General features: G+C 42.3%; 1 protein-coding gene across 2 annotated transcripts in view; it reads right to left on the minus strand.

Moving 5' to 3' along the window:
- Positions 1-914: 914 nt before the first annotated feature.
- ttyh3a (tweety family member 3a) overlaps positions 915-27,707 on the minus strand; it is a 68,151-nt gene continuing 41,358 nt past the window's right edge. The window contains exons 6-14 of one of the 2 annotated variants that reach the window (XM_017703207.2): positions 25,818-25,890; positions 25,183-25,258; positions 20,794-20,849; positions 19,088-19,180; positions 17,658-17,750; positions 14,941-15,077; positions 9,806-9,979; positions 8,495-8,570; positions 915-4,128 (exon numbers count right to left, since the gene is read on the minus strand). In XM_017703207.2, coding sequence (XP_017558696.1) covers positions 4,051-4,128; positions 8,495-8,570; positions 9,806-9,979; positions 14,941-15,077; positions 17,658-17,750; positions 19,088-19,180; positions 20,794-20,849; positions 25,183-25,258; positions 25,818-25,890 — 856 coding nt within the window. In that variant the 3' untranslated portion in view covers positions 915-4,050. The remainder of the gene's footprint in view (positions 4,129-8,494; positions 8,571-9,805; positions 9,980-14,940; positions 15,078-17,657; positions 17,751-19,087; positions 19,181-20,793; positions 20,850-25,182; positions 25,259-25,817; positions 25,891-27,707) is intronic. The other variant, XM_017703208.2, reaches the window with a different exon arrangement.

The raw sequence follows: 27,707 nt of genomic DNA on the forward strand, positions 1-27,707 counted from the left end.
TTCTATATAACACCAAAAAGGGTTCTTCTGTTGTTAAAACCTTGACATCGTAACATTAGAACCTTTTTTTAGTGCTATACAGAACCATACACAACACATTCTCCATCAATCTGAAGAATAATTTCCCCAAGCAAAGAACGCTGTAAACATGAAATGGTTCTAAGGAGAACCATTCCCTTTACTAAATAACCCCTGAAGAACCCATGTCTCATATCAAATGGAGATTCTGTCTGATATTCACCAGTTTTATTCACTGACCGATGATCTAAAGATCTGAGGATGATTCTGGACAGCATTAATTTGGTCATCCTCAGACAGAGCCTTTATCGCTCTCACTTCACTGCTGCTACACTGCCACCTAGTGCTTCTTCTAAGGAAATGAGCCATGCTAGTCCACCATTTTGTCAAGCAGTGACATCATGTGAAAGTTTACAGTGCAGCAAACAAAAAGGCTACAATGCAGAACCATCTTCAAAGCCCTGGATGGTTCAGCTCAAATGTTTGATGAGGAACTTGAGCACATGGCAGGAATCTTCTTTTCCTATGGTAAACCTCCCCAAAACAAACCACAGTCTTCAGCATGATCTAGTATCTAATTTCAAAATCACAACCCACATCCAAAGAGGCGTATTGTCAAGCCTTCTTATGACCAATTTAACCACACAAAGCATCGGGCAATTACAAGCAGCAGATCAACTGGAAGATTACTGACTGCTGAAGCAAAGAATATTGTTGGGTCCCATCATGTATCCAAAATCAACAACGCTAATGTCAAGCTAAACAAAATTTCAGATAATAACAGTGATGTAAAAAACCAGAAGATCTACAAAAAGTGAAGATCATTTTGAAGATGCAAGGCAAGAGTGAAGACCCCCCCCCCCCCCCCCCCCCCAAAAAAAAAAAGGCAGAGAAAATGACTTTGGTCATCAGTTAATGTACTTTAATCTGAAAACACTGAGTTCAAGCTCAATAAAACCACAGGTTTAACATGTACAATATTTTAGTAAATGCAAAAAGTAAAAGAAAAAAAAAAGGAATTCTACAGTGAAGTTTTATCAAAACAATTCAATGAAATACCAAACTCATTTATTCACATGAGACAAAAGTTCTTCTTTTGTGCTTACTAATAATCATTCTAAAAATTTGCCACCAAGACTAGAAATCGGAAAAAATAAAATAAAATAAAAAAAAGTAATGAGATGAAGTGTGACAGTTTGCACTATGGTATTGCAAATTCATTGTCCTTGACACAAGCCATTTTCTTCATTTTGCATTGTATTATATATGGTATATACATTGGTCTAGCAATACGATATTAACAGAGTATGCAGATGTAAAAACAAACAAACAAACAAAAAATGCCTCACTAACAAATGATCATTCACATAGAAAAAAAAAATACAATTCTTAGAACGTCGGGCTCATGTTCACAGGTGAGTAGTTTGGTCGCTCAGGCTAGGCAGAGCTGTGTGAATGTACAAAAAAGGCCCATTTAAAAGATGTGAAACATTTAAAAGATACAAGGAAGGTCAAAGAGTTGCGGTTTGGTTGTTGGCACAGTCGAGGAACCTCACCTCGTTATTGATTGCGATAAAAGCATCAATCAAGAAACCCAATGCAAGCATCAGTAGCACACGAGAACACTTCACACTCCACATTGAAAGGTCACCATGCCTCAGAGAAGTAAATGAACAGAAGCTCACACAGTCCAGTAAGCGAGAGATGTTCAGGATATGAGCTAATGACACAAATAAATCAGGCTTTATTTTCCTTAAGTCTTAAAGTATTCCCTTTTGCTCTTTTCTCCTAGTATGACCTCCTCAGAGAATCACAGGAGCTTTGAATTTATTGTGTATGATTAGTCCCAAGCTTGTCCTTACACAGCATGCGTGTCTCTGATCCAGGAAAGTAGATGTACATGGAACAGCTTGGCCTTTTTGGCCTTTCATGAGATGGGAGTGTTCTCTGGAAGTGGTGTTTGGTTGGCCCACTCAGTTAAAGTGGACTTTGCGTACCAGACAGCGGCTCAGAAGAAGGACAGAGAAGACCTTGATCTCCAGCAGTGTAGACTGATTACCAGCTCACTAACCACTGCAGGAGACCATCCGCAACTTCCAAACCTTAATGTGAGGGATCCAGAGCAGAGGAGATATAGCAGATCCTACGGCATTATGTGCATGTGAGATGTCTCCTGAGGAAAACAGTGCACAGTTCAATATGGCACTTTCTCCTCGACCAGTACTCTTCTCTGAATGCTGCAGCCTTAGGTTCAAAGGTATGTTATGGTCTGTAATAGCCTAATAACTACTATGTCATGGATGTATGAGATCAGCACTCTCAGATGCATCAGAAATATGGACCTTGAAGAAAAACCCTGGACATTTTGGTCCTTGGTAGATCATACTGAGCATCTGAGTTACAAGAGTTCCAAAAGGCAACCGTCCTTTCTCTGGGAGTGGCCGCCTATTTCTCCACCTCAAGTTCATTCTGCTTCACAGCTGAGGGGAAAAGAAATACAACCTGAACAGCAAAGCTTGCTCAGCAGTCCGTCCAGTTCATAGTTCATGTACAGCACAGAGAGGTTCTCAAGTACGTTTCATCGTTTTTTCACAACAGTGGCGACACGTTTCAATGACGAACCCCTCCGAGGAGGGTGAACAGCTGCAAGCATGCAAGACAAATGTAGCAGATAACCGATAAACCATAGGCAGAGACATGTAAGAGCAAAAATAACATTAAGTGGTCCCCAGACACTCCACAGTTCGACTGCAGAGTATTGTGTTGAATGCAGTATCAAGCTAAGGTCAATAGCGGCCAAAGCTATCTCAGGCTTGCCTTCCCTTCCAGTGGGTACGATGATGAGTACCCAAACAACACTCAAATGCCAGTTTGCGGTCAAGTAATCCAACGCAGTTGAGTCTGAGTTCAACCTCCTTCTCAAACTCAACCTCATTCTCATGTGCAGGCATCGCAGTGTTGCTGGGAGTATTCCAGTGTGGGCAAGCGAGACAGCTTGGTCTCATTTGGACCGCACTAGGGTCCTCTGGGTGGTTGTTTATATGCAGTTCGTATGCTGGAAAACAGGAGGGACAAACTTGCACAGGGGCTTTCCAAAGCTTGCCACATCAGCTTTTCCATCAACACTACCCCACCTAAGAGAGCTCACAATGAAATATTAAACTAGAGCTAAACCCCAAGCCCATTTTCAACCCCAAGCTGACTATTGCTACTTTTCCCCCCTTTTCATATACATAATGGCAGTATTCTTTTCAGATTTTAGTGAGGATAACTAGCACCACTGCATCAGTGAAGTTAAAAAACACGCCGTGTTCATACCAGTCCGGTAATTCATATTAGTTAGTATTGCAAATCGTTGACGTCAGCTCCTCTGACTTGTTACCTGCTGTGGAGTTCATATCGCTTTACCTGTCCAGCTACTCAGAGTAGATGTTACTGTTGTATGTCAAAGAATAGAAATCCTATATAATAGAGGAAGTCACATTATAGAATAAGTCATGCAGGAATGTGATTTGAGGCCCATCACCTCCTTCTGGCTGTGTACGTATGGGGCTCTGGGTCCTCTGGCAAAAGCACCACAAGAAAGCAAGGGCAGCACGGACTAACAAACACATGTACACACACAAACGTGTACAAAAACACGCGCAAACACACGCACACACACGCACGCACACGCACGCACACGCACACGCACGCACACGCACGCGCTTGTTAGAAGTAACCCACTGCTCTGCCTGCTGGGCTCTGGTTGGGACTGTGGTCAGCCATCTGTAAACAGCAGAAGGGGCCCTCTGCTTGAGTGTGTTTCCATGATGCCAGGATGTCCTTGTGTTGATTGGGTTTGGCGAGTGCACATCAAAGGGCCAGCGCACCTTCTGGCCTGTAGTGGCTAGATGGGTGGGCTTGGGTGATGAGGCCAGGCTGGGTTCTGTGGGCTGGAGTCTGCTTAGGCCGTGGAAACAGGGGCTCATCTGTGAGTGCGTGTGAACGTGTGTGAGTGTGCGAGATTAGGGGAAAGGGCCCAGTGCTTCTCTAGTGTGCTGCAGAAGTGCTGTTGTTGGGGTCAGCACGGGCATTTGCCAGGTACTTGGCCCTCATGCTGGACGTGTACTGCAGAGACACAAAGAAAGGACAAGAATATGACATAAGCTAGTGAATACAGTGGACATTTCCTTACAGATTGAACAGGAGGTCTAGACACGCCTGCATTGACAGAAGTGCCCAATAGTTGTTCAACTTGTTGCAAATGAGCCTATACAATGATTTTCAGGCTTAACTGTAACTCAACTGTAATAAGTTTCAACTTCATAGACTCTAGCCATTTAATCTCAATATTCTCACAAAGTGCATTCTGTGGTAAGCTTGAGTAAAAGAAATAACTGCCACCTGTTTTTCTCTTACATTGGGTTCCTTTCTTGGCACTGCAATTGCAATTGTTGTTTAAACTGGAAGTCTATATTAGTGAAAAATATTTTAGGTGACAAGTACTATTCCAACTATTCAGTTTAACATGGGGAGGTGGAATAATGTTATTTTATCACAGGGTACCTGCAGTGTTGTCGCTTGATTTCACATGGGATAAGAAATCTCAGTATAAGTTACAGAGCTGGGAGTGGCTACTCATTTACACATTGCGGTCACTCCTAAAATGTTCCAAATGTAATATGTCCAAATATTATATTTCATCGTATAAACAGCCTGCCTGTCTTAGTTCAGTGCAACATGTCATTCACAATATTAACTTGGGAATTCAGCCAAAAGTCAACATCACTGCACAAAGTCAAACTTTTTTTTTTCCAGTGGGTTTGCAGTGATACATTTTTGTTAGGATAATACATATCGGTACGACATAATGACAATTATATTATCTTTCCTTTCCCATGTAAACAAATTCTATCTGAATAGTGCTATAGACTTCCATTACATTCAGCTACATTAGTTTCATTTCATGTTTGGGGTAAATTATGTTAATTCATTTTTTTCAACAAACTACTGCTTTAAAGCAGTGGCTCTCAAAACAGTCATTAGCCCCCCCCAAGACACATTACTGCTCAAACCAAACTCCCAACAGATAGGGAGAAACCAATAAATGTGGCCCTCCCGGGGTGAGGGGGTTTGGTGAGGGGTGCTGAACCACTGCTAAAAACCCATCCAATTAGTCTACAGCATCTGTAAAGCAATGTTTTAAGATATGTGGCAGCAGGTAAAATGAATATTAATAAAGCCATTTCAGTTCTCAGGAAGTGGACAAAGCCCTCTGTCTGGTTTTATGTTGAAACTGAAAAACGCATAAATAAGTTACAAAACTGACACATGAGCACTGAGCAAGAGTTTAAATAGGCACTCAGCTCTGGTATTAAAACACACAGGATCATTTCAACAGCCTTCTAAAGGAAATGTTATTCTGCCGCAGTGCCGCACTGAAATTGGGTCATGGATCAAACACGTCTCTGGTAGAGAAGAACTATAGAAGCATACTTTTATTTCACAGTGCATGAAGTCTAACATACCTAGTGTCAACACCCAAAATAGCTTGCAATGCTTAATACAAAACACACCACACGAGACAATGCATCAGGGTTTAGACTACTGTACGCGCAGTGTATATAGTGCATTCTAAAGGTATAAAATAAAAGGTTAAATGAGCTACAAGCAGACAGATTGGGCCACACTACTTTTCATCACTGCCATTTTTATGGGCCAATATACAGATGCATTAGGCAGAAATTTAGCTGTAGATAAAAGACTATGTGCTGGTGTAGATCTTAGGCTAGTTAACAGACTTAAGAAAGGTTTTATTCAAAATTCCATCATAAATACTACTTAATTTAAGAGACTCAAAAGGAATCTCAAACTCAACGGATATGAGAGATTCAGCACAATCTTTGTGTCAGAACAGAGTTTGGCAGTAAGCTTGCAAAGGACAGGGACATTTACTTTTCCTGAAGTGTAAAAAAACTGTTGAATGTAACGTCTGGGAGTAGTGGAGATGTGGAGCTATTATATTGTTGTGTGGCCTTTGGTAAAAGGTTACGTTACTGAGATATTCAGGAATTCTGTGTGCCAAATTTACATAGGAATGACACATTTGTATACTTATTTAATTCGCCCACAAACAGTCAAGCTCTCGTGTGCACATAAACGATGCATCTTCTTTTGATCAACAACTAATCGTTATCAGCCGGCAATTAGTGGTCAAGTTGGAGAGGTTTAAAGCGAGGACGTGACACGTCAAAACAGATAGTTCTAGTTCTGAAATGTTACTGGCTGTGCTAGGCAAACGTCTGAAAGCACACATCAACTGAGTTCTGGATTAATGTGCCAAGACTTTAAAAAGAGCTTCTTATGTGGACTGTAGAACTAATAAGTGTGGCTAGGTACCAGCACATTACATGAACTAAGGCTCAAAACCATATTAAACATACTCTGTGTAGGAACATACGAGCAAAAATTTTAAATTTGATGAAATGACTGGAATATATAACGATGGTCTACTGAAAGTTAGTTTTTAGTTTTAGGACGTTTTTAGTTTTAGAAAGTATTTACCACTAATTACTAACCCACATTAAAACTAACATAAATGCCTGAGCCGAACTGGCTTTGGCTCACTGTACTTCAGTACCTGAGCCATCGACCACATCTTTTTCTAGGATTTTGCACAGCCATGCGTGATTTCCTCAGACTGCTGCACACCACACTTTCTCAAGGAAAACACTGACGAAACAGATATCTGTCTGCCCTATGTTTGCTTTCGATTTGGTATATTATTGTAGCTGTTCTATTTTAACTTGTACTATTGTACTATTTTAACTGTTAGTGGGCCTATCAAGCATGACTAATTGCCTACTGTGGCATCATGCATACAATTTAAACACGTTTCTCAACTTGAATGATAAACCTGCCTACTCAAACAAGAACTGCTGTTATTTGGAAATGAAACAGAATGAGGTACAACTTTCTCAAAATAAACCCAAACAAACAAAAAAACTAAAAACACAACAGGTTCTAGATATGTCTTAAGGCATTCAGTAAGCCTGCAGGAGGATGCTTATGAATAATCAAGCTGCTACTATTAATCAACTTTGCTGAATTGCACTCCACGTAAGTGACAGAGAACGTGTCCTAGCTGCTTGGTCCAAGCGAGGGAGAAAGAAAGCGAGACATGGATGAAAAAATATTTTAAAAAAACCCAAAAACAAACAAACAAAAAAAAAAACAACAAGACAACTTTCATGGCATTGTCATTCACAGCCAGTACAAACCAGGAACAGCACCAATATAACTACTCACAAGCACACACTATCAAAGCCTAAGCAATCCTTATACAACATTCTACCTGCTACCCACAGTGTCTAACAAGAAAACACAACCTGCACTCTGCCACAGTACATGATGCACAAATCTCTTTATGTAAGGGCAGATGCCCTTTATTCTGTGTCTCTACTGACAACAGGAGTGAACAGGGGGACCAGAGGGGGCTACGGTGCTGCCCACAAGTGACAAAGGAAACACCATGACACACACCAAAGGAAGGGGGCACAGCTTGTTTTTTCATAGGAACAGGACGTCAAAGGAGGAGTGATTCAACACAGTCTCTTAGTTTGAGGAAGAAGGACGGATCAGTATGTGGAAGTGGGCGGGCATGTTCAGTACCTGTTGAAACGGCAGCGGCGTTTACCAAACCGAACGCGGGCTTTCCGATGCCTTTAACTGCCAGCTGTGCTGTTGGGTAGCGTCCGTGGCAGTCTGATACGACTGCGCAGCGGAGGGGAGGGAAAGCAGAAAAGAAAAGAAAAGAAAAAAAAAAAAAACAACGACAAGAATGACAGTGTCCATCTCCATTCACAGACACAGCCATAAGAGCTGAGGAGGGGCATGCACAGCACAAAAGAGGATGTGGAGTGGAGGTGGGGGCACACAACAGTATGAACACAGTGTTAACGAGGGTCCACTTACAACAGCAAGACCGCAGTCCTGAGGCCTCATCCGTTCCACCATCCCCGTTACTACCTTCCTCCATCTATCTCTCCTATGAAAATCTCATTAACATTGACCTGGAACTGGCATTTATATCCTCTAACCGAAGTACTGCCAGTTCGGGACAGCAAAGCAGCTCTGAAAGGTCTAGCAAGCCCCTTTTGCGTGATCCCACCAAACACTAAGTTTGGCTGACAGCCTGTCCAGAACGGTTGTTTCAGCCTCCTAACCGATGCAGACGGACTTCTAACAGTAGCGCCATGCCCTTTCCCGCTTGCCTACTGTGTGAAGTGAATGAACTACAGTGTGGGAAGCCCAAAAAAAAAAAAAAAAACCTTATACACCTACTACGTAGTGCTGTACGAATGAGGTGAGCCTACCCACGAAAAGGCTGTCAAAATGACTCTGTGGAGCATGTTGTGTGTCCGTGTGGGTGCATGTGTGGGTGGGAGCGTGTGTAGTCATTCACTAAGGAGTGTTAAGTAAGTCAGACACTTACAGAGGGAGGAGGTGACTCTCTCCCAATGAGAGGAGTGTTCTCACAGCGGGGATTCTGGAAGTTTGCATTCTGCGTCCTGTGTGACGAAGGAGAGGCACACACACATGCATGAGCACGCACGTAACACACCCACCAGAACAGAGTAAGCCAAGACCACAGTAAAACTCTAAAATTCTGCTGTATTCTCTAACTAAAGAAGACAAGGGGAGGTAGTTGACACTAAGTAATTCGAAAAATGATACCTCAAAAGCAGCTACTAATTGGGTTACAGTGTAATCAGCTCAGTGTCGAAGGCATCATCATACTATCTAGAGACGGGCACTTTCAATCATTTTGAGTACCCAAACATAAATGAGCTGTTGATTACTCAAAGTAAAAATATGCATTTTGGACAAAGATTTGCTATAATCAAAAACAAATGCGTCTGAAACAAACACAGCATTTGATAGTAGAGTTATTGTATACCACTTTATTTCACATCAGTCTGTAGGGGGGGTGATCGTTTTGACCAGCCCCTACATATGATGCAAGAAAATGGCTTGTTATTGGCAAATGGCAACTAGTCAGATGCTGTGTAATGAGTACTCAGTTTGAAACTGACTTATGCCCATCATTACTGGGATTGGTTCCAACCTAAAACAAACACATGAGCCAACCCTCTGGAGGTTAGGTGTGTTGCAGTTAGCATGGCACTAAAATTTAAAGGAAGAAAGACCTGTCAGACATGCTTTGGCACATTAGTATTCTATCATTGCGGGTAGCACTGACTAAGTCTGATCTCTCACTCCCCCTGGTGGTATCTCTCAGCTCCTCTCCTGTGTGCTCACAGCTGGAGGGGAGCAGCTGCTGCAAGCCCAGTTCACAGGGACAGCCAGGCTTCTCTGGGGCCTGAAGCTAATCCATGGGGCAGATGGTGTGGAGCACTGAGGAGCCAGCACTACGTCTTCATCAAGTCTAAAAACAAACAAACCCTGGCTCTGTTTGGGGGCTGTTCTCGTCCTTTATTAGTATCTCTTATGTGGAGGGGGTAGTGTAATTGATACACATGCTGGGACCAGCTTATAAGAAGCAGGTTTATTCCCATCTCTGGACTATTTCAGATATAAATTTGGACTGTGAGAATTCAGTCAGTCTAGTGCAGGGGAGAGGCCAGATGTCCCTTCATAAACACTGAGACAGACTGGTGACAGCAAATGTTAACATGAGAGGCTAAGTAGTCAGTGATGCGATACAATGACTAAAAGGCCTAAAGATGTACATTACCCGATCTACTCTGTATGCCAGACTGGTGAGTGTGTGTGCTTCACTCACATGTACTCGGTAACAGGAGCATTGCTGACGGTGTGTGCTGCTGCAGGGATGCTAGTCTCACTGCCATAGCTGCTGCCACAGCTATACAGGCTGGGCATGTGCACCCGGTACAGGTTATCATGGTTCTGCCTTCCTCCGGCAGCCCCAGAGTCTTCCTCACCATCCTCATCAGGCCTGTGCACACACAAACACACATAATTAGGGCCGTAACTAATAATTAACTTGTAACAGAGTAATCCATTATAATTTGATTAACAGACTAATCTGACTTATGCCTTCTTCATTTGCCACAAGTATGGCTGGAAAATATGTCCCTTTAATCATTACTGCAATGCAGACGAGTGGTATTAGTATCGGTCTGATATCAGCAGAAAATGCTGAATCAGATTGGGGATGTGTAACCTGCACTAATTTGGATATGAGTATCCGTAAGTTCATGAACGGATAGCTGTTAATCATGGAAAACAATGGAAAAAATAATAAAAATAAAAAACGTAGAACTGTGGCTTACTTTTTTTTTTAGGTAACAGCACAGATGTTGCACAAAAATTTTGCCTCACGCCGAGGGATACATTTCAAAACGTTTTATTGTTTAAAATAGTTCAGTGGATTTTCACGTCAGATCAGTAACATAACAGAGACGGATTCAGATGAGCGAATGAGCTAAAACCACAGGTAACCAGTACATCACTGGATCTGATGGAGACCTGTCATCATCTACAGTTTTCCCCCTTCAAACGACGATGTAACAACATGCTTGTCCGAAAAATACATTTTAATTGGATCCAACATCATCCTAGCCAATTTAGCACTAAAAGCCGTCTAATCTCCGCTTTCTCAGTCACATCCTCGTCAACGCGTCCTTGGCAACGCACTCACAATTAGGCATTTACGTTCTGGAGTAGCGAAGTGTTCAAATACCGGCACCTTGACTTGAGTAACCATACACAGCCCTGGATCGGAAATCAGAGTAAAGTAAGAAGAATGAACCCGATCCAATCCTGTAACAAATTAATCCTGAAATAGCGCCCACACACACACACACACACACACACACACACACACACACACACACACACACACACACACACTGTGTAATGTCATATTAGCTGTATATTCTGTCCTGTGGTGTAGTAGAGTGTTTAAGTAGTTCTAGCATGAAACCACTTCTAGATGCTCATCTTATTAAAAAAAAAAAAAAAGAAACAATGGATCAATGTCAGGCGGCACGGTGGCGTGGTGGGTACCGCTGTCGCCTCACAGTGAGGAGGGCCTGGGTTCGATTCCCCGGCCGGGCGGCCAGGGTCCTCTCTGTGTGGAGTTTGCATGTTCTCCCAGTGTCTGCGTGGGTTTCCTCCGGGTTCCCCGGTTTCCTCCCACAGTCCGCAGACATGCAGTCAGGCCAATTGGACATGTTAAATTACCCCTGGGTGTGAGTGTGTGAGTGACTATCTGTGTCTGTCTGTCTGCCCTGCGATGGACTGGTGACCTGTCCAGGGTGTATCCTGTCTTCCGCCCGGAGACTGCTGGGATAGGCTCCAGCATCCCCCCGTGACCCTGACGGAGAAGCAGCTTAGAAAATGGATGGATGGATGGATGGATCAATGTCAGATGAAACTCAAAGAACAAGAGATAACATGATCACTAGCTTTCACAATGCCAACTATCAGCTGTAAGAACAAGCAATTTCTTCTTTCATGTAGCAACAAAACAACAGCATTGTGCCTGGCACGTCCTGTAGTGTACTGCCATGTATTGGAATAATATTATATGAAAATTACAGTGTTTTTAAAAAGGAATAAAATTAACAATGTTTCAATAATAATGCTCTGGTATCTTTTTTCATAACCTTAGTCATAACTTTACCAACTAATCATTATCAGGAACACACATGTGCCTATCTGCAGTTCCATATAGAAATTGTTTCTATAGAATAAAAACGTATAATTTTCAAATCACAAGTGCTGTACTTTTTTTATTATAGCCCACATTATCAACTATGTTGTCTTCATGTGTCTTAAGTGGGGAAATAAAACCTAATAATAAAACCAAAACTATACGCCAGTCTGGTACTCGTATTCAGTGCTCAAGTCAGAAAATCTGAATATGCTAGTGTTCTTGGCCAAAAACAAAAAAATCTCACTTTATAGCAAATACCTATAATTTAAACCACAAAACCAGTTAGAAAAACTACATTTAGATATTTTGCCCAAGCTGTTCTACTTACACAATCATGAAAGCACATAATCTAGGCTACACCCCTAAAGACAACACCAGTACAGTGAAGTGGCCAGCAGAGGGAGCACTTGACTGTGCTACTGCACTCAAAAGGCTGCAGCACATCAGGAACACACATGTGCCTATCTGCAGTCCTCCCCAGTACCCACAGTGCCACGGGCAACAGCAGAAGCTGTGCCTGCTCTATCCTTTCCATTTCCTCTTCAAATGGCGGACATATTGTGGGAAAACTTGACAACAAAACACCTGCCTGGAGCCAAGCTTTCCTTATTAATTTAATATTACGCAGAACCATCAGAACCACCCAATCTTCCTCGTGTGGCACTGGCTTTGCTGTCTGTTTCTGGTCCAGAAAAAAAACACAAACAAAAAAAACACAAAAGGCAGAAAGTACAAACCTCATGGACACAGCAACCACAGACAAACAGAACGCAGTCTTTACAGTACCCTGGCTTGACGGATTCGACTGCAGATGGCTGCAAAAAGCCAGAGTGCTGGGAAAGACATCACAGAATGGATGATGTCATCCTTTTGGCTCAATCTCCCTCTGCTGGTTAATATAGGAACAGAAATGTTCTTGGTAATATGTTCCAGCACCTGACAAGGGCACTGCGGTCAGGAAGCAACATACTCCTCAATCTCCGGACCTCAGTCCATCAGGGTTTTAAAACGAGACTCCTCTACTTTCAGCTCAGAAGTGCTCTGTTCACCAAGGCTGAGACAAACAAAGGCCTATTGTAGTGTATAGTCTCCCTCTCTCTTACTCTCTCTCCATTACTCTCCCTCTGCCTCTCAGTATTACACTCTCTCTCCCTCTCTCTAGTGAGCCCTCTTTAGATATGCATTGATTTGTGACATTTTTAAAGACAACAAGATCAATAATAATAATAATAATAATAATAATAATAATAATAATAATAATAATAGTCTTATTTATATAGCACTTTTCCCCAGCTCAAGGTCACTTAAAACTAACACCACACAACAGGATGCCAATAGGTGTTAGGATAAAGAAATAAAGTCTGCCACCCACCAGAAAAAGAACAGGGAGAACAGATCTACAGATGTAAAATAAAGCAGTAAAAACGCAGCATAACACAGGGCAGAGGGCACAGTGATACAGCATGACTTGCGTAGACGACAGCACAATCAGATGAAAAGGACATGGAGAATAGGTAAGTAACGGGCATTTAAAGGCAGAGATGCAGGATATACTAGAGAGGCTCTCTGGAAGTTCTCACACCAAGCAGAAACTTGCAAACTGCAAATAAACCATGACTAGAGAGCGTCTGAGAATACAGGCAGGTACGTTAAGATGGCATAGCTTAGACAAATACTAAGGCACACAAGTTCTTAGTTATCATGTACCAGTTCGGTTCTTTACATATGCAACAGAATCTCTCTCTTCGTAGAGAACATTTGATCCTGCTCAACTGAAAATTCCAATTATGAACTCAAACTCTTACCATGATTGCACTTTTATTCTGTGATCTGCAGTTTCTTGGTCATGGGAGTAAACAACTCAGGGTCAACAAAGCTTTTAAAAAGCGATTAAAACTAATAGGCCAGTCAATTAGGCAAATAAGTAAAACTATCTAGTGTTTTGGCAAAATCCAACACAACATCCTTCACAAGGTCAGTCATTCAATGAATTGATGCATCACACTGCCTATCTTAGGCTATATTAGGTCCCAAGTGGCTCCCATAAAAAGCAATGAAATTAAGCGTGTACATGGATACTTGCACATAAAATGCCACAAACATTAAACTGGATTTTATTCAAAGTAAAAGCATTGCACTGATAACCTCTGTTATTTTGCCATGTGTGGGTTTCTCACTCTGGTGGACACCATACTTTCTCTCAGAGAACATGGATGAAACAAGTTGTTTAGCTCATTGCTTGTGCATGTTTGCTCTCGATAGGACAACGTACATCGCTGTGCGCTGCTCAAAAAGCGATCATCACAACATCACAACATCACAATGTTCTCAGCTGTATAGTTAACTTCTAGGAGGTCTACTTAGCGGAACCTGTTGTCTACTGGGCAGCTGAACTACCATTTGCACCACAGGTGAGGTGGGAATTTAAAAACAGCTTTAAGTTGCTATATATTGAATGATGTCATCGTCTACCTGGCTCTCTAATATGTATATCAATGTGTTTAACGTGCTGATCGCTGTGACTCAGACATTTCCCATAGCCATTATCATTCTCACTACTCCTAATGTTGTTAACCTACTTAAGTTAACCTACTTTGTGCTCCGTGCAGGCCATATGATTGACAGCCATGAAGAAGCATGGTGCTTAGTAAGGTATCTTGGGACAGTGAGGAACAGATCACAGCTCCTGAAGAGCAGCATTAATTACACATAACAGCTAAGCTGGGGCCTCTTCCACCTCACTCTCCATCAAATGCCTGTCTAATCCCAGCTGCCTCTAAACCAGGACTGGCCCAGGAGAAGGTCCAGTCTCAGGGAAATGACAGAGCTTTATGAGATTATGGCTTGGCTGCACACTGAGGCTTGTGCAGAGGAAATGGCAGAGGGAGAGAAGGAAAGCTGTACAGCTTGACCACCAGAATTGCACTAGGAAAGCGTGATGCGTCAGAGCTGACCAAGCACAGTAGCCAGAACACAAACACACATACGCAGGGACACGCTTCACACATGCACGATATCTTAAGATACAACAGGATTTCCAGTGCGTCACTGCGTTTTATAGTTATATTTCAAACGTGGAACTTCCTTTCATTCTTGGCTCTCGTAACTTAAAACCACATCTTCCTTAGAATTAATGACTAGCCTAATGCTTCTGGACAATAAGTGAGATAAATAACAGGACGCCAGAAGTTTTATGTCTTTCCTCTCTCTTACACACAATCACACACAGCCCTCACCTCCTGCCCTGCCATGTGTGAGGCACGCTGCACACGATGGAGCTGAACATGAGAGCGGTGACGAAGGAGAAGAGCACCAGATAGATCAGCCCCTCAAGACCATCATAGCACAGTCCAGTCACTGCCTGCACATAGTCCTGCAGAGAGAGAGAGAAACTTCATCTTAGCATTTACCCACACAACCTTGTGTTACACACACAGATGTATACATCATGCTATATATAATCCGAGAGAGAGAGAGAGAGAGAGAGAGAGAGAGAGAGAGAGAGAGAGAGAGAGAGAGAGAGAGAGAGAGAGAGAGAGAGAGAGAGAGAGAGAGAGAGAGAGAGAGAGAGAGAGAGAGAGAGAGAGAGAGAGAGAGAGAGAGAGAGAGAGAGAGAGAGAGAGATGATCAGACACAAACCCACGCTCAAAAAAAGTCAAAAACCCTGTCGTCGTGACCAGACAGAGGAATGCGACATTCAGTAATTCAATCTGTGGATTCCACAAGCTCAGAGCACAGAATGTACAAGATTTCACTTCACAAAACACACAACACATGGACTGTTCTGAAACATACACAAGGTCTGTTAATGCTAGAATAATACTGTATACTCTGCCCACACAAACGCTGCTGTACAGAGAATCAAGTGGAACTCTGTATCTCTGCAGCAGACAGTAACTGGCAATAGGCACATATGCTGCAGGAGATGGAGAGACACCCCCCCCAAACTGTACGCAGTGCTGCAGATCCTGCATAGGCAACAACATGGCAGCCACTCCCTCCTGCAAATCACCATTATTATTCACAACCTAGTTGCTCCGTTCATGATTACTGTGCAGCTGACCGCACAGTGAAACATCCAGGCCAGGAAGCAGGCTCTGAAGAAAAAGGGCTGTCCTTTCTATAAACTTCATCACCTAGCAAAATATGATTATGATAAATCTATAAAAGCTTGGATAAACAGCATATTCGAAGACAGACTCGCTCCACCACAACCACTAGCAGCTGAATGATGCTTTTGGAAAGGTGAGCTGAGCATGCGATTGCTTGACCACCACCAAATCAAGATTAATTATGTATAATAAAGCCTAAAAGGGTGAGTCTGCTTTTTTCCTGTTTGTTCCAGTGCTATGGAGCCTCTTGTAAGAGGCCACCCACCGAGTAGCTCTCCCCAGAAGAACCCCACTTGACTCTAAAAGTTGCCTCATCAACTCCAATAATGTCACAGTAGATACAGGCAGGGAGCTTGCTCCACGACTGATGGCCATTTGAGATTATTGTTAGAATGCAAATCATGTAGAGTACAAACACGTCAGAGACTACCCTTCATTTATGTGATTTGCAGTCAAAAACAGCCATTAAGTACAAGTCATTCTTTACAGATTAGACCTAAGATAATCTACATGTAAAAGGAAGAAAGGAAGGGAAAAGTCAGTTTCCAAAACTAGAGTTCAAAACATTATTAAAAGGTATAGAGAAGATGGGACAGCTGTGCAAGACTTTACAGACCACCAAAACTGTCACCATCAGATAAAACAGGAGCATGAAACTCAACCAGTAAAAGGGCCATATTATCAAATCTCATCAAATCTTTGGGCTAGATAAAAAAAAAATTAATTAAATTTTTAATTAAATGTTGTACTGCAACCAGATTGGCCACTGTTTATTCAAAGTACGCAAAAAACTTCAATAGTAAACCTTTAATTAGACATTTAGCATCCTTTCTTTGCAAGTTCATTAAGCTTGGACTAAATTTCCAAGCTGCTGAGCTAATGTTCAGTGTTTATAGTGGTTAAACTGCAGCTAAAATGCATTTTGTTGATATGATTGGTGTGGAATTGCACAGAATTGTGTAGAACGTAGGTATAACCACTGCACTATGGATTATTGTTTGGGTAGGACAGTCAGAGCACATGACATTGCAATGTATGCTGGGGACTGTTGCTCAACACATTGTAAAACAGGCTAATATTAATAGAAAATTAAAAGACTTTTGCGAGCCGGATAGGATTGCGTGACAGGCCTGATCTGGCCTATGGAGCTTGTGCTCGACACATGGGAGATAATTCTACTTAAAGCTTTCAGATGTTGCTTCAGGACCTGAAAAACAATTCACAGGTGTTTTCTTTGTCCATCCATGGTGAGAAGACAATACTATGGGTTTGAAAGGATGCACAGCTCTCAAGAATCTGTTGCTGAGAAAAGAAGATTCTACAAAAAAATGTGCACATCAAACAAAGAAGCTGCTGGTGCTCTCAGGAAAATGGACTGACCACCACTGCGCCCAGACCTCATCATTAAATTTGTTTGGGATTACTTGGATTGTGAGAAGCAGAAGACGCAACCAACCAAGACTGAACTTTGGAAATGTGGAAAAAAATCGCTTCAGATTTCTTTAGGAAAAAAAAAGTACTGAAAAGAATGGAAGCTGAAATACACGTGAAGTGTGGACACAATAAATACTGGAATGATATTTTCAGTTGTTGGAGCTTCTATGACATTTTCAGTGAAATAGGTGTTTTTTCCCTGACACTGAATAATAAACAGCTTAGTAAATTAAGTAATGAAGGTGGTCTTGCAGGTCTAGCTTCCTATTTAGAACCAGATAATGGTTCAATAATGGAGGCCTGGGTAAGGTGCCACATTAACAGGAGCGCTGTTGTGTGTGTATACTGTCTTGTGAAGATAAATATATCCACATAATGAATATGATGTGCTACATAGATATACTCACCATGTGCAGACTGCGGCAGTCCACTAGGGCGGTCAGCTGATGCAGCCCAATTTCAGTGGTATTCAAAACTCCCTGAATCTGCTCCAGATTGCTCTGAAACATTTACAGAGATACAGAGTAAAAATAGGGTCATGTCCTCCTCTAACAGACCTAAACTGGGCCAGGCAAGCGTCTGGACTGCTGTATGTGTAGTGCGAGTGGTACAGATTGAGTTGGGCTTAACGTGAGTATCGTTCCTATAATTCCCTCTGCTCTTTAACAGGTGCACTTCCAAACCTGCTGAGGTTTTTTTGCAATGACAAAACAAAGCAAAAGAGGCAGAGGAGCATTCCACTTCTCCATGCAGACCGGAATGCTTTTGTCAAAAGTTCACTGTCATGTGAGGGCCAAGTTGTGTGAGGCTGCAGCTGCAAATATCTGGTGAACAGCTCCGTGTGTGAAGTGTTTCCACAAGCTCAGCACTTTCCCCACAATGGCACTGCGCCACGAAGGGCTAGTGCTTCCTTTTCACACGTCCAGCTTGTCAGCTGTCGTTTTGTCTCAGAGCAAGGGCCAAGAGGAGTCGGTGCTGGGCAATACACTAACGGCCACCGGTTCAGGTTGGCAGAAGGGGTTTGAATCAGTGGGCCTTTGTCAGGTCTGTGTATGAAGGTGCTACAACACACTGGACGTGTAGTGTTGCTATTCCACATAGGAAAAATTTCGCAGTCAGGGCACCAATAAACGTCAAACTTAGGTTTATTTAATATCTTTTAGAGAATTTATCACATTCAATAACTAATTTAAAGTGAATAGGCTAATAACATTAGCTGGGTTAACATGCATAACATTTGCTCATTTAAAAGCTGTATCATGTACATTTTTGTTAAAAAAAGCCCGAAACAATAATTTAAAAATCAGAGGTGTCGGGCCACATTTTGTGGTGGTTGTCTGGACCACTTTATATGCCTGCAGATTATCATCACATGCACAGACTCAAAAAGAAGCTCAATGTTTACAGAATCAACAATACACTGATGAAGACATGATAGCAATTTCAGACAATTCACTTACATCCTTGTAAGATGCACTGATGGAGTTTTGACTCAGAGTTCTCTTTGATTAATCTTTAAACGAAATAATCAGATTCATCCGCTCGGTGGAGAGGCTTGAAGCACAATCAATGTAACAAAATCAGCAAGCATCTAGATTTACTGCCTTTTCTAGGGTAAATTTACATGACCTTTCATAGTTTTCTCTGATGTAATCCTGGGTTTAATGTAATGCAGTAACAGCAAAATGGAAAGGAGCGCAGGAATGCTGAATCAAAGTTAATAAGAGCTGGAAGTCAAGAGAGATAATGTGTCGAAAATGGTGTTTGCTAGAGACAATGTTTAAGAATTTATGGATGCTGTGTGACGTGTACAGTGGCCTTTATGTGTGGTACAGACCTTGGTTTGGGGGTAGTCCCGCACTGCGGAACGCAAAAGTTCTGACACATCATCCTGCATTTCCACCAGAGCCTTGTGACTTCCAGAAAGCTTCTATAATGTACAAACACATTACAAAGTCAATACAAATAACTAAAAGAAACTTTAGATCTTTATGTGGGTTTAACGTGTAGGAAAATATTAAAGGAATTAAAGAAATATGAAAGCTTAAATATAAAATATTTATATTATATAAATATAAAAACTTTTCTCAGCTTCACAATAGTCAAGCAGTAAACTGGCGACTGTCCCTGTATTACTAACATATTAGGATTCCGAATAAGTACAGTACCAACCTATCCATGACAGCGCTCAATTATGGTTCAAATTTCCAAGAAACTCAACAGAAAAGAAATTGAAACTCTTTGAAAAGAAATTGGCACAATGGCACCAGCCAGAGCAGCCACTTCCATGCAAATTGGCTCTCTTCAGCACATATTATTGAGGTGAGGGCAGAATGTCAGCTGTTCATGTCGTTTCAGTCTAGATACTATAGATATTTTTTATTTTTATTTCCACTGGAAAAAACACCATTCTGCCTCTTTTCCTGTGCTGACAGGGCCTTTTCCCCCCTCTCACTTGCTGGCTGATGTGTTCGCTCACTTGCTATGTTCTTTCTCAGCAGTGAGCATGCATGAATTATGCATGAGGGCCCTTTCTTTGGCGGTAGCGGCAAGCAGCTGGCCACACCGCTGCTAGATCGGGGAGCTGAGAGAAAAAGGAGAGAAATGTGGGAGAAGAATGGAACCCAGGAAGTCCATTACTGGCTGACTGCTGCTGATGGCATCACAAGGCCTATTAATATTTGAGACAGCTTCAAGTGGTCGTGGTGGCAAGTAGAGAGCTTTCTTAGCAACAGTTCTATTTTTAAAATCGCCACAAAAGCCTGGAAAATTATAGATTAACAGGCTGGGGAAAGAAAAAAGAAACAGAAGTGACTGTACAGTCTGTTCTGCTTCTCAAAAAGCCAAACACTAACTCTGTCGGCGCTGCTCAAATGCTGATGCAGTGATTTACTCACCTCCAGATCAATAGGCCTTTTGTAAGAGTTATCTTTTCTTTTCTTTAACAAAGTAGAGAGAAAGATGAGACAAGTCCTTCTCAGGAAATGCCATCCTCAATTCTGCTGAAGCCTAAAGCCTCCGGCAATTGCTAGAGGTGTATATTCAGGACCCTCATTCAAGATGGTTGGATAATAGTTGAGATCACTAGCCCACAGAGATCAATATACCATTTCCAAATGGCTATTAACTGGTGTGTAGATGCAATAAAGTGTAGACTGCCGTTGTCCATCACGATTAGACAGCTGTGGTGAGAGCCTTTACGACTATATGCATTATTCACATAATGTCAAAAGTTCAGCTTCATTAGATTTGACTGGCTCTACTATAGATAATGTGTGTAACTGAGGAAACAAGGGATAATGCAGCTATGGGGATGTGAGGAAAAGTGGATCAACTTGAAGCCTGGACTGAACTGTGACTCCAGAGCAGGACATCAAGTCAGATGGAAAGATATGCTTGGACTGAATCAGGGCAGATCTTAATGTAGGAGGTTCGAGGTTGTGGAGTTTGTGCAAATGTCAAGGGGCGTGCAAGGCTAAGACACGCATATAGAAAGAGATGCAAAGACAAAGAGACAGACTGAAGACGGAAGGTTTATATTACCTGCTGGAAGGGGTTGGCCTGCCCCACGCTGCACTGGAGGTAATACTGCAGGATGTCTGCGGAAACAGCAGAGATGGGAATTTAAATCCTGTGACGCTAGCAAGAAAACTGAACAATGAAATCAGGTCACCACTAAAAAAAAAAAATCCTCTGATCTCTAACTGCATACTATGCTGGGATGGAAAAATAGCACTTTTTCTTTTCTGATACAACTATTATGCTTGAAAATGAAATGATTCACTCCAAAAAATGAGTGTGAAAGGAATTAGCTATCTAGTTATCATTGAAACATTAGGGTGGTAGCATGCGACCTACTTTGCTTTATGTAATGCAGGGCTGCAAGCAATTCTGTAACACTATATAAAACTATCAGTCAACATGAAATCAAAATAGATCTGCCTCATTTTATTAATTCATTTCCCTAAGCACAATCCACCAAATCAAATCAGTTCAATGAAAAAAAATCCTTGTTTTTTCTGTAATCTTCCAACAAAATGCAGACTTCAATGTCAAAGTGCACCAGCAGATGGGGAAAAAATAACATTAACCAATGATATCATGTTTCTCCTGCGCCACCTTTGTGAGAAAACGCTGAGATCTGATAGGGACGGCCCTAAAAAGGAAATTGTAGGCAGATATTCCAACATATCCAATAATGTTCAATGGGGTCCAAAGGTCTGAGATGAATAGTATCCTCTATTTTGCATTCTTTTCTAATATAATATAACATGTATAATTACAAATGAGATTATCAGCATAAATGCTTGAGCGAAAAGTAAAATCACTGAAATAATTACATGAACTTCAGACTTTGTCCTGCTTTTACTCTACAGGCTTGCGTGAAAAAGTCTGATCAGTGAGTCAAATTCATCTGAACTCATCCGAACACATGCTTCAATTTTCACATGGATTTTTTTTGGTAGTATGAGCCTGATGGTACACCAGGTCTTTTCAGGTCATTCCACACAGACCACAGCACAATAAACCTGACATCCTGCAAACCCGTATCACCTTAAATTCACTCATTGCTATATTAGAACAATGATCTGGATGGGTTAGCCCTCGTTGGACTGGGCACAGTGAACATTTTACAGACGAATGGTCTGGCCTACTGGCTGATATTTCAGACTCAGTGACCTTGGATTTCAGGGCACATGCACTCACACAGCAGCCTGAGGCAGATGCGAGCAGAGAGAGGAGCTCTGCAGCCCACTAACCGAGCAGAGGCCCAAGCAGAGGCAGCTGAGGTCAGTCTCCTCACACCAACACATTCTCTCCCTGCCATACCACCACAGAGGAGAGGCAAAGGCGGCTAATTGGCCTGTTAATGAGGAACGAGAGTGCAGGCTATTTAAACTGTGGAGCGGAGTGAGGAGCTGGGAAAAAAATGCCAACTGAGAACATGTTCACCGAGCTGGAAAGCAGGAGATGTAGGACAGTGTTTAGCGTGCGTATGTGTGAAGGAGACAGGTTATAAAAAGCTTCCCACGCTCTATTTCTGCGCAGGAAGTGCTGCATGTTCACACCACCCTCCCTCTCCCCACACACACAAACACCAACACAAATGTAATCGTGATATTCGCACAGCGTGTAGACTTGCGTAGAGGTTGAGTCAAATGGAGAGATCCGCATGTGACTCAGAGAAGTAGGCTTGGATTCTGGAGGAGTGAGTAAAAATCACTCTCTCTCCAAGCCAAATATTAATACGCACATGGCAGTGGGCACCAGGCGGAGCAGCAGCCAGCAGCCTTCCTCTCCATCAGATCTGGTAGTGGATGAGCTAATTCATGTCTCTCACAGGCCTCCGCACACACTCCCCCGCATAAACCATATAATGATGAGGAGAATGAACTGCTTGCTCAATTACGTCCACACATGCCCAAACACAAGAGGCTGAACGGAGGAACCTTCTTTATGGCTTGTGACAGCGCTACAAGCCCAGAAACCAGCAGCCTCATCCATCATCTTTACTAGAACTTCAGTAATTTGATGTAATATTGGGTGATTGGAGACGTCAGGGTAAAATAGACCACAAACAATGGTGGGTCCAGCATAAAATGTGACCTCAAAGGGGGGCCTACTTTAAATCACCACCATGCAGTCAACGGAAATGAACCCAGGACCGTTCGCAGCATCGCTGAGGCAAACGCATCTGATAAATAATCTTGTTCGCGCTTTGCCGGGTCCTCTGTAAAAACGTTCACTTGAGGAGGAAAATAGATCATAAAACACTTGCGTCTCATAAAAGCTTCAGAAGATGAATGAAACCGTGAGGCCTGTTCAAAGCGTGTTCACAGAAGGGTCGTTTTCATCTCAGATCCGACAGATCGAGTGGGGGTGGGTGGGAAAAACAGGGAAAGGAACTGAAGGAGACAGACGTAATGGCAGTGATGACCTCTTAGAGGATGGAGAGGGGTGAGTGGCCTCGGGGCAGGGAGTGGGCGATTCTCATTGGTCAGGGGTGCACAGAGCATCCTACAGCTGAGGCAGGAGGCTTACCCAATTTAGACCAAAATGGTGTGTATCCCTAGTTTCAGCAAGCTATGACGATGAGGGAGACACTGACATGGGAATTGTGGGATAATGCCTACATTCACCATTTTTATAAGCTAAAGATATAAATTAAAAAACTAAAATAAAATTATTTATTCATTCGTTTCCATCAAGAATATTATAACAACCAGCAATAATGACCAGATTTACCAAGTGAAATTTTATTTTTTTTTTTCCCCCAGCTTTTAAACTTTGAAGAAAGTAAAAAACTGAAGAGCCAAATGTTGCAGTATTAGGCTGACTGTAATGTTGGCTGTAACCTTCAGACTGATATGATAAAATGTAGGCAAGTCTACAGAAATATTTATTTGTGTCTGGATACAAGATACAACTATTTGCTCAGCAATCCAATTGTTTAGCGTAGGGATGGGTATTGTACTATTAACGGACTGACAGCCAATCACAAGCAAAGAATTTGTGACAAACACATTTATTGACTTATGGATGCTGATGAGCCAAGTGCTTAGGTAGAAAATTGGGCACTGAATACAATTTGCTGACACTTGGTAGTATTAACTAAATGTACCACAGATTATTGAATTTTGATACTCAGCCCTGCCTGCACATTGGCTACGAGTTGACTTCAGCTTGCTTAGACTTGTAGGCTTTTTCCTCTGTGGTATATGAGCATGACGACAGTGTTTTGCCATGCTTACACAGAGAAACGGCACACAATTTATTAAGGTGGCTGCTTCTAAATGTTCAATGCAGTCAAAGCCCTGTGAAAGATACTGATTACAAAAAGGAGAAAACTAAAGCTTGTGGGCTTGGTGACAATGCTGAGGGGCTGAAGGAGAAGATGAGTGAAAGCATCAGTAATCACTTTGTCAACTGTTTCCATCTACTGCCATTAGCCACTGTGGGAAGGGGGTGGATGTGTACTGTGGGCTATGAGGACATCTCTGACAAAAGAGTGAACGGGTGGAAGCTGACAGCTGAAGAATATGTTTTTCTGATCAGAGAGAGAGGTAGGGGGCAGGTGGGGTGGGGAGTTTGGGGGCAGGCCACACAGTTACACGGCCGATAGTCACACTGCCTGGCTTTCCCATTACCCAGCATTCTTTCCTCCTGCATTAGAACTCTTATCACTATCCTACATTCTGTCTCTGCTGCCCTACTTCCTCCTGCTCATCAGTGCAGCAGACTGGTTAATCGCGCTGGGGGCGATGCTGGACAGGCCAATAAACTGTGCCTGCGTGTGCTCTACACAGACCACAGATGCTGGGGTCATCTGCTGAATCACCTCCTCTTCATACTACCACACTAATGTCCTTAGCAGATAACTTTTAGTCTGCTCCAAAAGTCCTCCAAAGGCCAATGAAGAGGGAGAGAAGGACCTCCACATGGCTAAGACTGGAATGTCTCAACTGCTTTCCCTCTTTTCTCTTCCCTCGTCATTCCATCTGCTGAGGCCACCCAGTGAGGAACACACACACACACACTGCACAAAAAGGAGGGAAAGAAAAAAACTCTCCACAACAGATTCTTCTTCAGCTCCTTGCAGCCTCACCCCTCTAATTTACTCTCCCTGGCCTTCTGTGCAGGTCAGGTCACTCGCAGACCGTGCGCAGTGGTGAGTAACGCCGCTAAAGTGAAGGCGGTTGATTTAGGTCCTCCGAGAGCCAAAAGGAAATGAGAACTAGTTTGAGGGAATGTACCACGAGTGGAAAAAAAAATGTGCAAACTCCTCCGACATTAAAGGGCATGACCATGCTCAGGAATGATTCAGAGAGCAGATGTGACAGTCTGTGACTCAACCAGTGAGAAACAACTCATCTACCGCACAACTCCTCTACTGCACAGATAAAAAGTGAAAGTGTGTCGATATCATCTCACCTTTGTTGATGACTCCGTACTGCTCGGCCACTCTGGCGACATACATGTCTGGTGCCACGCAAAAGTCACTGGAGGTCTGGAAAGAACACCAAATGGAATGGCTGATTTGTACTAAACAAAGCGAAAACATTCAAGAAGTCATTTGTAAGTGTAAGATGTGCTTAAAAGAAACTCAATGGTAAATGGATATGTTCCAGACAGAGTTAGATGTTGATAGAGGCAAGAGTGACAACTTATTCAAAAGTAGGCTGCTGATTAATAGAACCAATGTCAAACGTTGAAGTAGGACGTATATTTGCATGCATAAACGCTGCATATTAGTCGTTCAGAATAAAGCCAGGCGCTCTCAGTGGCAAAACCTAAATTGGAAAGGTACCTCAACTCCCACTGCAGTTTTACTCCCAATCGGTTATAGAACATCAATCATGCTTTAAACGTTTTCTGGACAAAACTGCAATTACAAAGCGACGGAGTACAAATAAAACTCTTATTGTTTTGAACTCGCCCTTCTTGGTATGCAGGTAGACGTTAACATTAGACTTCTACAGTTTTAAGACAAAGCACAGCAGTGAGTCTGAAACACACTTATCTTGCCTTGCCTCTGTATAGGGTAGTGTTGCCATGGAGACACTCACCGAGGAGACAGCCAGTTCCAGACCCAGAGATCCCCAGCTGATTACCAGTGCCAACACACCCAGTAAACAGACACTGCGCAAGAGACAGAGAAACAGACACAGGTAAACCACAATAAGGATCATTCTAGGTACTATTAATGCTAAGCTTAATCATACAGTGAGAACGGTCTCAGCTTCTACTAATGTGAACTAATTCATGTCTCTCACAGGCCTCCGCACACACTCCCCCGCATAAACCTTATAATGATGAGGAGAACTTGCTCACGCAGTTGTTCACAAACTGGTGAACCTCGCCCCATCCTTGCTTGTGAACGACTGAGCCTTTCAGGGATGCTCCCTTTATACCCAATCATGACACCTGCTTCCAATTAACCTGTTCACCTGTGGAATGTTCCAAACAGGTGTTTTTTGAGCATTCCTCAACTTTCCCAGTGCTTCGTTGCCCCTGTCCCAACTTCTTTGGAACGTGTTGCAGGCATCAAATTCAAAATGAGTGAATATTTGCAAAAAACAATAAAGATTATCCGTTTGAACATTAAACATATCTTGTCTTTGTAGCGTATTCAATTGAATATAGGTTGAAAAGGATTTGCAAATCATCGTATTCTGTTTTTATTTATGTTTTACACAACGTCCCAACTTCACTGGAATTGGGGATGTATATCTTCAGTTCAACAATTTCCATTGTTTTCATTTATAAACATACCTTCAGTTCAACAATTCAAAACTTGTTATATATAAAAAGAAACAGCAGGAATCGCAAACGTGGGGGTCAGAATTTGGGGCAACACCCTGCTGTCTAGTGGCTACTTGCTGCATTCAGCTGTGCAGTGAATTTATTATTTTTTCCAGGTCATAGTAAGTCATAATGAGCTCCACACCACATCGATAAGTCTGCAAGGCTTTCTCCTATTGCAGGATTCAGTTTCATTAAGTTGAGAGAAGTTTTGGAGATGCATTTAAGGAAAAGATTAGGGTGACTATTGACTAGTATTTGTAAGCAACATTAGCCTCGCAGCTCCAGTGCTCAACTAAAGCAGCAAAATTTCGGGACCAACCATGTCTGCTTGACTACATCTGGGGTAAACAGAAAATGGTAAAAACCTGTTTTGTGCTGAACCATTGCACTGAAATGTTAGGAGTGTTCATATATTTCAAGACCATACTGAAAACTGAAGAAAGAATATCTGCTAATAAAACTAGAAAATAATTAATCCCAGTGTGCTGTTTAACATTTGCAAATAAGACCATGCAAACTGGAGGTCATTCAGTTTAAGTCATTTTAGCATCTTCAGGGAAAACTCTAACATTTCAAACATGGAGAGATTCTAATCATTGATCTGACATTTATATTCCGTTTAAAATGCCCTCGGGCTAGTGTGGCTTTTTGCTGTTTAATGTGAATCTAAATGTTAAGATGCCCAAACATATCACCAAGAAAACAGTGGTGGTACATCCAGGTGCTTGATCTATAGGGCAGGTACAACAGTCTTGAACCTGAGCTCTAGAGAATGGCCGTGAGGGCAGCAGTCTTCTCTGTAAAGAGAACAGCAGCTCAAAAATGTCAGTGTGCCTTAAATCTGCTCCAGGGTAGGATGTGAACGAACCCAGCAGAAGGCACCTCAGGGAACTTGCCCTGATACTGCTTAGCCTAATATGCTCATAAGTATCAGATAAATAGTTGAAAGAAACATGCAGGAATACATCTTCTGATCGACTTGTTTACTCAAACAGAAACTGTAGCACGTGTTATCCCTCTGGCTAATTAAAAATGCAAAATAACTGGCACGCAGACCTGCAGTAGGCACTTGCAATGAGAAAACCTGACATGACTCAGAGCAATTCTAGTGCTAAAGCACTTTTACATGCACAGGCCTCCAATGCAGATAC

The sequence above is a fragment of the Pygocentrus nattereri genome, chromosome 27 (assembly GCF_015220715.1).
Source record: "Pygocentrus nattereri isolate fPygNat1 chromosome 27, fPygNat1.pri, whole genome shotgun sequence".
Taxonomy (NCBI): domain Eukaryota; kingdom Metazoa; phylum Chordata; class Actinopteri; order Characiformes; family Serrasalmidae; genus Pygocentrus; species Pygocentrus nattereri.